Consider the following 10,554-nt stretch of genomic DNA (forward strand, 5'->3'; position numbering starts at 1 on the left):
TGAGAGAGACCAGAATGACTAACAGTGAACGCGTGCTAGCCACAGGCGGCGGCTCGGCAGTGCCCAATCGCCGGTGGGGTTTGCTTATCGAAAGTTTCGAGTTTCTAATAGTCATGCAGTCGCAACATTGCTGTCAAGTAATTGCCAATGCAACTCAAAACAATTTTCTGCGAGGTTCTCTTACGAAATGATCTACATGAGCAAACATGTAGTCCAACATCTCATGTATTGGTGACAAAGCTAATTCCTTGAGTCTCAAGGTGTCCACTTTGCGAGGTCTGATAGTATCATTTTAATGGCCAAGTGAAGGGGCCTATGTATGGGTATAACATATCGGTATCGGAGCCAGAGGTCTACCCCGGGACCTATGGATAATGGGCTGATCACGCTTCCGCCACGTATCGATTTTGGTCTGAACGGTACAACGAAAAGTCTGTCTCAGACACAAGTCAAGGTCCACGAAGGTATTGGTCTTTTCCCGAAAGGATGTCAAAGCAAAGTCGGACCTGAAGCATGTGAGATTCATGTTTCCCTCGACTTAATAAACTTCCATCGTGGCCAAAATTGCCAGCTTGCCTGAAAAGGGCCAGAAAATATCACCTTAATTGACTCGCTGGATGCGTATAGAATTTCTTCACACATTATGCATGCCGGAAGCCATCGTACAACCCCTTACAGCATTTCCTCTCATAAAAAAATATGACATCTTATGCGCATGCTTCGACATCTCAAGAAAGCATTTGAGCAGAAAGAGAAGAAAATGAAACCTGAACAACTGTGACTTCACCTCTTTGCAAATTTCACAATGGAAGGCGTAAGGCCGATGTATATAAAGAAAATGAAGCAAAAGAGAGTGTGCGACCGCTTCTGTCTCACTACACTTTGTGGGAGATCTTGATGTAATTTAGGAGTCGTTTTAGAGCCTTGCCACTGTCAATGGCCTCCCTGGCTCTTTCCAGGGCCATAGAGATGTCTTCTGCGCCCTCACATCCAAGTAAGTGATCCACCATTCCAGCATTCAAGACGATTCGATCATATGCAGGTCCTTTTTCTCCATGAAGAGCTGCTAGACCTAACTCTATATTCTTTGAGATCTGCATTCACAAGCCACATAAACGTATTTTGCATTTTAGTGACGATCATACTTTGCCACATCAACATGAAATTGCATACCAAATGAACTACGTATTCAGTTGGCAAAAAATGAGTTACGTTGACAAGAGGGAACCTTAATTCAAAACAAATTCTAGAAATAACTTCGTAGTTGAGAGATTGCAATGTCAGAGAGAAAGACAACTAAATAACAATATCCATCTTAATTTGCTATCGGCCTTCATGATTAAACATGCATAACCCTTTACCAAAATAAAACTCAGTATAACAAAAGATTCAGAAAGATTACCGATCTGTCTGTTCTTGGGGTATCAGAGGGCTCAAAACCATAATCCTTGGCATTAACCTCAAGACTAAAGCTCTCCCGTGAAACCCCTGCCAAAATGATTGGCCCAAGTGTTACAACTGAAGTGAGAACATAGTATCTTGTTCCTTACTCCCAAATCTAAAAGAACAAGATGGAACCACTAGAAAAGAGACAAGTCTAACAAGGCCACTGAAAAGGAACAGACCATCAACTTCAAGAGCAGATACTGTACTCAATGAACGAAACCCTGAACAATAGTTCACAGGAAGCCCTTTTGACACACTAGCTGATCGCAATCTTGTTGTCATGGAAAGCCCTCCTTCCTCTCCCTACACAAAAGAGCACATACAAATCCCTACTTACTTAAACCAGGTTGAAGAGATAACTGACCTACAGACAGCATTAAGAATGATAAAGAAAGAACTAACTCATGACTGGCATCATCCACTATCTAATTCTCATCAGAAAGAATACTCTCCTACTAATGTGGGCATGCAGAATTGACTAAAAAGAAATGCATCCCCAACCTTGACCACCAAGCCAGAGTGAACACCTCTTCTCTTCATAAGCATCAGCAAAGGCTCTTCATAACCTTCATGATAGAAACCAGCAACAATTGCTTCCCTTCCAGTAGCCTGCAAGAAGGAAATATTTAGTGCTTTCTGATCAGTAATCTTGAATTAAAAGATTTGTTAAAGGTAACGTAGTTATGAAATATGCCTATACTGATGCACAAGTGACATAATTTTCTGCAAGAATGCCAAAATGACTACTCCTATAAAATAGAACTTTTAAGTTGCATCTTAAAGCATCCATGCCAGCTCTGGACCATAGAAGTGGATAACTGATTTTTCTTTTGCTTAAAATGTTACTTGAGAACTCAAAAACGCAAACAGGACACCACAAGCTCAATGGAGGACTGCTCAGGGCTTACCCTCACAAATTGCTGGACCTTCTCACTTGTGGCAAGTGGGGGGCGCTTCTTTATATGCTCTCTCAAACCAATTAATGAATATCTGCAGCTCAAAGATAGAGAAGTCAGAGTATACACTTTTCCAGTGCAAGTGAACTACATGAGATCTTTCATATATCAGAGCGCATTTTTTTGTACAAGGAATAATAAGTGTTATACAGCTTAAAAGTGAAAAAGGCATGACATACACATGTAGTGAGTGCAAATGATGCATGTTGAAAGGAAAGGAATTAAAAGCATGTCTAGTACCCTGGCCCATGCACAAACCCCATTGAATTTGAAATATTCCCTCCCTCCCTCCCTCTCTAGTATAGATGCACCACAACCATTCCCTCGGACATATATGCATATCATATTGGTGCTCATAGGCAGGAGCACATACAGAGTCTTACAAGCCATTCATTTAAGGGGACAAGAATGCAGAACCCCTACAATACTGCTGAAGGGAAAAGAAAAGAAAATCCCAAGAACAATGAGTTATATGCCTCATCAATATTCTGGATCACCAACCCTATTATAGGTAAGCTATGCTTAAGAATGACTGCAGTAAAATAAGATATTGCAAAACATACTGAGACGGCCGAGCTTCACGTTGACTAATGTATGCGAAACCAGCCTCTTCATCCTGAAGTTTCATAATATAAGGTTTAGTTAAACGGAAGAACTAGCAAAGACATAGCAATGATCGCGCAATGACAGTATAAGGATAACAGTTACCTCTAGAAGTGCTTTTGCCTGCAAAGTGGATAAACTTGTATTTGCACCCATGAACTTCAGCATTTGCTCTTCCGTTATTCCTCCCTTCACATGCAAAGAGCTTTGAGTGATCCCAAGATAAGAGGCCAATAATTTCACAAACAAAAGTACAAAACATCCAAAAAACTGCATTCCAATAATTTAAAAAATCTAGGAGTCTATGTTCCAGAATAAGGGCTCTTGTCATATTGTTATTATCATGTTGCTTTTTAATTTTGAAGCAACCTTCAAGAAATTTTTTTGAATACAGACTTCCTCAGCTTTACGATTAGTATTCAACTTTTGCAAAAGCAGATCCCAAGACATAGGTGATGAAAATACTTGTACAGGAAACCAACCTTAGGTGGCATCCATTCTACGCCATGAAGCAAGCAAGATTCACCATAACATGATCTAACAGCAGCCACGAACAGCGTGCTCCTAAAGTAACGTGTGTTTCCGTCATAAGGTTCGCCATAATGAGTCAAAGATCTTATATCAGCAACAGGAGGAGGACCTGCCCAGTATAATTGAATGCATTAACCATTACAAACCATGTATGCCGATTGGAAACATGACTACTATTGTTCCAACAATAGATAATTGATAATCAAACTAAATCATGTACCAAGCTCATCATCAAATGCAAGGCAGTATGCTTTTAACTCACGATCTGTTTCTCTGTTCATACGCTGACCTATTAAAAATGCCGAAAGCAAGGACTCACTTACTCCTTCAGATAAGTTATCTTTTATTTTTAAGGGAAGAACATCTTTCAGAACACCTTGGACTTCCTCATATCCAAGATGCCCCCCTGCCAAGATTTCTCTGAGAGCACCAACCAATCTCATTTCAGTAGTATCATTGCCAGTGTAGTGGGGTCCAATTGAACTTCCTACTCCCAGTATAGAACCTTCAGGATCCGCTATAAAGATCAGATCAGGAGGTAGAACTCGAACTAGCATTGGCCAGAATGTGTTCATTGCACGCTCTTCCCCTTCACTCCACTGGGTTGCCTCAGGAAATGAATTGGCACGTATTGTCATAGCTGCAAAGAATGCCCCCATCTGTGCTTTGGACACTTGTTCTCCATTTCTAAGTTCTCCTTTAGCTGACAATGCATTAAAAAATAACAATAAGCAGCTACAGGTGAAGATATGTAATTTATATAAAAGAAATTCTCCTTTAAATTGTAGCAGATTGCTCCATGTAGAATAGGAACCATTCTCTTTTTTATGTGACATGATGATAAAGCAACAATCACTAATGGTCATCTAAACCAACAGAATATGCACTAACGATAGGTATGAAAACTCACCATCCCAAGATCATGATAGGCTTTTGAGGAGTTAAAAATATGACATTGAGCATGTTGCTTCAAGAAAACACATGGAGGGCAAGAGATAGAAAAAGGGAAATCAGTTGCAATACGGAGAAGTCATAAAAAACCAGCCTCCACTCCATGGCAAGAAACCAGCCTGCAGACCTTGCCCTGGCTAGTAAAATGTACATTGACTTAGGTAAAAGAGACAGACTAATTTGAGCCATTACACCAGCACATCTCCGAAATTCTTTGCCCTAGTCAGAACTAAGTAAGATGCAGTTCAATTTTCTTAATTGAAACATGCAAATCACTTAAACTATTGCTAACTCAATGAAAGAAGCCAGTCTCTTTAGGATGAATTAAGAAAAGACAAAAATCTGCATCTGGTCTAGACTCTAGAGAAAACGGTAATTTAAGGCCATAGCTCAGATAACCATGATTCATTTAGACAGCTTAATCCAATCATCGGGAAAACTGTACGGAAAAGTGGGCACGGAGTATCATCGTTGAGAAACTCTCCAATCATCAAAAGTACACATGAGGACTCCACGATCAATAAAAAACTAATAAACCAAACAGAAATCAGCAAATGCACGTTCCAACGCGAATGAAGAGCAACTCGAATGCAACGATATCGCCACAAATACAGGAGTCCTGACCTGATCTTAGTATGGTATCCAAAACCTTAAAGGCCTGCTCCTCGCTCAACGGCCGGGTCTGCGTCGGGCCGGTGCAAACCCTAGCTTGAGCCTCGAGCACCGTCTGGTTCGGCCTACGAAGCCTCGCGTCCCGATACGAAGAAGAAAGGGAAGGATTCCGGACCTCCGAATCCGGAGACTCCGAGTGATCGATCGTCGCCGAGCCCGTCGAGGCCGCACCGGCTGTCGCCAAGCGGGACGATTCCCGCCTCCAACGGCGGCGGCCAACGGCGGAGAATGCGGTAGGCGCCGAGGGCCGCAAGCTGGCGACGGCCGTACGCTTGGGGGCGTTGACCGGAGACACCGAGGAGAGAGAGAGCTGAGGATTGAGAAGAGCTTTCATGGCGGCTTTGGCTCCGTGTCGTTGGAGGAGACGCTTTGGATCGACCGTCGAGGAGGAGGCAGAGGGGGAAGAGGAAGTCAAGGGCAGTGGGGGGTTGGTGGTGGTGACCCTGGTGCGGATCGTTGATGTCATAAAAACTGTTTTTTGAGCCAAAAATTGTCCGTCCTACCTACTGGAAAGTTGTCCGTTGACCCCACCAATGGACCAGGTGGCAGCTTGTGATTGGGTAGCCACATTGCAAACTCTATTTAGTGGAGCAGGGGATCTGATTCCTACTCCCGATCTTCCTGACATGACCTTTTCGCCCCTTTCCGTGCTTCACTTTTGACTTACAATTTGACTAAAATTGACTGAAAGTCAAACCTTCAACAAAAGTGAAATTAGTACGGCCATTTATGATCAAAATAAGGATACTCATTTCACCCCCTCTCTCTTGTACTTTTGAAAATGTAATTGAGAGTTTTCTTGGGCTGCAGTATTTTTCGCTTTTCTGAGCGTTCATTCGTTTCGCGAATATTAATGATTTGAAAAATTTTACAAAACATAATTGCTAGTATTATTTATAAAAATAAATGAATAAAATCTTTTCGTCGCTTACTAATATAAATTATTATCAATAATAAAAATAATTTTATCGATAAATTATTTCGAATAATATAAGATATCATTTTAAAAATAAATATATTTTTTAAATCGTTTATTTTTCGTAGGAATAAATGGGATCCGAATATTATTACATTTTGTAATGAGCTTTCTTTAGGGCCGAATACCTATTAAAAAGTGGGCCGGAAAGAAGGCCGGGCCGTGGGCCACGGTCCGCAAGCCTATATAACCGTTCTCTCTTCTTCCGCTTCGCCTTTTGATTTCACTTCCCCTCCATTTTCAAAAACTCATCCGCGCTCTCAGAAAACCGTCTCCTCCCAAACGCATCGAAAATGGCGGGAGCTCTGTCGGTCGTCGCCGGCGAGCAGCTTCCGGCGGGCTCCGTCAGAGGTTACTGGGAGGTTCGCTTCTCTCGCTTCTTCGCCCTCGCTTCCCGGCCGTCCGCATGTCCCTCGCTCGTCCCTCTTCGCGACTCCGACCGTCGTCGCCTCTCTCCCTCGGGCGGGACCTGGCTCTCGTCCTCCTCGAAGGCTTCGCTGCAGCTTCACTCCGGTCCGCCCGGGATCATCACCGTCTGCTTGAGCGGGAAGTTGCTCGTGAGTCGCTGTCTCGCTCATCTTCTGATTCTTCCTCTTTCGATTTGTTGTCTTCGTAATCGTCGAGTTCGTCACTGAAATGTTCTTCTCTGATGTTGAAATCAAAGTGATTATCGTTTTACAATGCTTGGTATATGGAGCATTATGTGTTCGGTTGTGTGACTCTACATAGTTTTTGCGTTAAATTCGGCATGAGACATTGTGCGACTTTTCTCTGTTCTCCGTAGGTCGGAGATTCTTAACATAACCGGCGGTTTCACTGACGCTTTCATGACCAAACCGATTTCTGTGAATAAGCTTTGAGATGGTTTTTGGTTATGGTTCCGTACGATCTGAAAATGAGTTTGATGCGGCAGAACTAGAAGTTGTCGATAAGCAAGATAATTCTTATTTCTCAATTTTTCTGTTTCGAAATATAGGGATCGATGATCAGATGCATGAACTTTAATAGTTAAGGTCTCAAGGATTTATGTGAGCAGTGGATTTAAATGTTTTGATACATGCAGGCGTGAGCTACTTTTTTGGAAGCACTTATTTCTTTTCTGACGGAACATAGTTGTAAATCTAGGTTCTTCAGTTCTTCACTCCTCATGAACTTCGTGATACAAAATGGGGGAGTCCGTACATGACGTCTCTCTCTGTAAGACTACAAATCATCCTAATTAAGAGTCTTAACTATTTCAGGAACACCATTTAGTTTCCAAATTGCAGTTCTTCAGGCCGCAGTTGTCATACATGTCTGAATTTCCAGCAATGGCTAGCAGAGCTGTCCTTGTGAGCTACAGGGATTGCAGAAATAAGGCAAGCATTCAATCTGTCGGTTTCAACTGGTTGTGTGACATGATGTGCGTCCTAAAGCGAAAAATGAGGTTTTTGAAGTTTGGTTTTAGGGTAATTGGTACCTTCTCATCGTGAATACTAAGGAGTTTGTCAGTTCCTCTAGGTATGACTTAGATCTTTCCTTTCCAAATAACAGCCGCCAAGAGGACCATTATGTAGTGAATGAACAGTGAGAAAGAACAGGAAACTTCTTCTCCTATTATGACCTGGGCACCTTGCCTTCTCTTGCTTTGTGCGAGCAATACAAACCCTGGCTCCCTTTTAGCTGTGGTAGGGTTTGCTCTATGACTTTCGAGAGCTGTTGTTTCCTTCCATCCAGTCTATCGCATCTAGCAAAGATAATACCAGAGCATTCCAGCGAGCCTTCTCCCTTGAAGGCCTATGCAAACTCGTATATGATACTTCTTTAGTTGTTGAACTTCTGAATCACAGGCAGTTCTATCGGTGACTTTGCTTGGGGACAAAATTTTTTGAATTAGGCTTAGTTGAATAGAATGTCTTTTAGCCATGTGAGTGACCGGCCCATGATGAAGGAAAAAGTCTACCTATGCCATCTGGTTCCTCATTTAAACCTGAACCTGTCATATATTGTTGAATCACCATGGCAATGATAATTTCATCCAACGCTCATACTATTGATTTTCCTGGAGACATACAAATTTCATTGATGGAAGTTTCTTGTGGAATGAGTTATTGCTCTGCTGATGTAATGTACGAATCAACACATTAATGGACATGTCAACTGAAGTGATATTGGAAAAAGGCAGTTAAACAAACGACAGATGTTTTGCTTTTTGCCAACCATGACTTGTAAAAGTAAAAAAAAAAAAAAATTCGAAATCCCTTTTCATTTCCTATGAAGTGTTCAACAGTTTCAGAAGTCTAGAAAAATTGGCATGAATAAAGATTTTCCAATGTCAAAAAGATTTCCCACCTCAAAATTTTCTAGTATTATACTTGTCTGAACTCTGAGTTCTGTCCTCCTCCTAGTGATAGGATAATCCAAATGTAGAATATTGTTCACACATTGTATTAACTCATGTTTTGGTGGTTCATTTCCAATGGTGCATGATGGACTTTTCAGTTTATTTGCAGATCCAGAAATTTGCCTTAAGATTTTCAACTACTTGTGAAACTGATTCATTCATTAGTTCTTTAAAGGTAATATTCTCATTGAGGGAGTTGAAATATTTGTCGTATAGCTAACAATTTCTTATTGCATCACCCACTGTATTAGATTGACTGCATTAAATTGCTATCCACGCAGGAGATCTTGAAAGATGCCACTGAAATAGAACTGCAAACTACTCACGTGGCATCTCAAATATCTGCTCATTCTGAGTTCACATCCTATTCTCCTTACAGGTGGAAAGGGTCCTAGTTCCTGACATACTTTATGTCTGTCTTTGCTACAGTTGAGAAATTATGTCATCGTGGTTGATCTACTTCCAACAATGATCTTGTCTTGTTGAGTTCTCAGAGTTCAGGAGGAAAAGGATACTGTTTCTTGCATTGGCATTCAGGATCCTGAAAACTTAGCAATCTTGGAGAATGAGTCTCAACAGTTCTCTTCAAACACGGAAAATGTTTATGATCGTGATGCCGAAAATGGCCTTGCATCCTTTCCTCCAAGCTTCACATCATTTCTGACTAGTTGTTGCGCCGACCGCAAACAAGGTGAACTGACTGCTCTCTCGTAAAGATAGGAGTATTCTCTCTTTGGCAGACTTTAATTGATTTACTGTATTGGATTATGAAGCCACAGCACAATCAACTATACCTGAAGTAGTCGACCTCAAATCACAAATCATGGTAACATTTTGTCTGACTGAATGCTGCACGAGTGGTATCTCTTTACAAGCTTAAAGTTATCAATCATCGATTAATGGGTTCTTCTGTCACAGAAATACATGGAAGATTCTGAATTTCAAGGTAAATCGTTTTCCAATTCTATCTCATGCACTGCTAGTTGCTTGCTTATATAGCCAGCCATGGGTAGCTCTTTTGACTTCTTGCCAAATACAATCGGAAAAAGTATAAGATAAGATTGAAGTTAACTTAAAATAATAAAAAGATGTTATCCAAGAGGACATTAGTTCCTTATTTCAGCATTTTTTTCGTATATATTCATTTTCCCCTTTCAAATAGCTGCTGATAGCCTGCACTGAAGACGTAGAGAAATTGCGTGTGGTTCTTGCATTAAAACTTTGAAGATACTAATCTGTAGGGTTTTCTTATGTTTTCAACAGAGATGTTGATTAGAGTGGACAGGGTCATCAATGAAATCAGAGTGTGATTTATCATTGTAATTGTCACGGCTGTTGATATCCTTAGTGTGGCATCTGAAACCTTGGCTGCTATGGTGGGTCTTGAACCTTGTAGTTAACCATCTAGAGTGTAGATCTTTTTTCCACTTTTTCAAAAATTCCTTGTTGCAGTATAATGTTGTAAAACACCTGGGATATTCAAGATCATTCAAGGGCAAATTGTTCCTTAAGTAAGCTCCGGCTCCCCTGGTTACTGGTTGGAATTATATAAGGTGATTTCAGCACGCCACAAGGACTGCCTGCTGAAAGCTCCAAGTTCTAGCTTTGGTTAATGCTTTACTTGGCTTTTCTCCTCGGCCCTGTGCATTTTGTCCGTTGTGCTCTTAGACTTTGGCATTGCATTCACCTGTCCAGGGAACGATACGATAACAATGTCTCATTCTTATTTTTTGAATCCGTTATTGATATCGAGTCATCCTAAATCATCCGACATTTAGTCATAGCTCTGCATGTGAACAGATTAGAATCACGGTTACACATTGAAATGCACTCTTTGCTTTAGTAATTTGGTGTTGGTTGAAAATTTTCTTTCGATTCATTTAAGGGGAATCCCTTTCACCGAGTCATCCAGATTTGTTCACTTTCTTTCCCCATTTATGATTCCGACTTAATTATTTTTCTTAACCTTATTTGCTAAATCATGTTAGTTTGTTTATTGATGCCTGAAGCCTGCTTTTTGCCGATGCTAATATTCT

The 10,554-nt window shown here is 41.0% G+C and overlaps 2 protein-coding genes across 5 annotated transcripts; one reads left to right on the forward strand and one right to left on the reverse strand.

Moving 5' to 3' along the window:
* Window positions 1-761: 761 nt before the first annotated feature.
* On the reverse strand, window positions 762-5,594 carry LOC115751363 (anthranilate phosphoribosyltransferase). 2 transcript variants are annotated; one of them, XM_030689256.2, is made up of 10 exons: window positions 5,112-5,594; window positions 3,757-4,239; window positions 3,488-3,645; window positions 3,111-3,194; window positions 2,966-3,018; window positions 2,355-2,436; window positions 1,948-2,055; window positions 1,626-1,749; window positions 1,403-1,488; window positions 762-1,094 (listed from the first exon to the last, which is right to left on the reverse strand). In XM_030689256.2, exons 1-10 carry the CDS (start codon window positions 5,491-5,493, stop codon window positions 876-878), a joined length of 1,779 nt encoding a protein of 592 aa, XP_030545116.1. In that variant the 5' UTR covers window positions 5,494-5,594; the 3' UTR covers window positions 762-875. The 2 variants fall into 2 exon arrangements, 1 of the variants encoding a protein (XP_030545116.1); XR_004016611.2 differs by lacking the exon at window positions 762-1,094 and adding an exon at window positions 1,101-1,268 and having other exon boundaries at window positions 1,302-1,488.
* A 768-nt stretch (window positions 5,595-6,362) lies between these two features.
* LOC115751352 (protein POOR HOMOLOGOUS SYNAPSIS 1) lies at window positions 6,363-10,153 on the forward strand. 3 transcript variants are annotated; one of them, XR_007198556.1, is made up of 9 exons: window positions 6,363-6,692; window positions 7,377-7,493; window positions 8,628-8,693; window positions 8,800-8,897; window positions 9,013-9,209; window positions 9,292-9,344; window positions 9,437-9,464; window positions 9,782-9,932; window positions 9,971-10,153. XR_007198556.1 is itself a non-coding variant. In XM_030689239.2 (8 exons), exons 1-8 carry the CDS (start codon window positions 6,429-6,431, stop codon window positions 9,826-9,828), a joined length of 870 nt encoding a protein of 289 aa, XP_030545099.1. In that variant the 5' UTR covers window positions 6,363-6,428; the 3' UTR covers window positions 9,829-10,153. The 3 variants fall into 3 exon arrangements, 2 of the variants coding, with proteins under 2 accessions (XP_030545099.1, XP_030545101.1); XM_030689239.2 differs by having other exon boundaries at window positions 9,782-10,153; XM_030689241.2 differs by lacking the exon at window positions 9,292-9,344 and having other exon boundaries at window positions 9,782-10,153.
* Window positions 10,154-10,554: the final 401 nt, after the last annotated feature.

This window comes from Rhodamnia argentea, chromosome 1 (genome assembly GCF_020921035.1).
Source record: "Rhodamnia argentea isolate NSW1041297 chromosome 1, ASM2092103v1, whole genome shotgun sequence".
NCBI classification, from domain to species: Eukaryota; Viridiplantae; Streptophyta; class Magnoliopsida; order Myrtales; family Myrtaceae; genus Rhodamnia; species Rhodamnia argentea.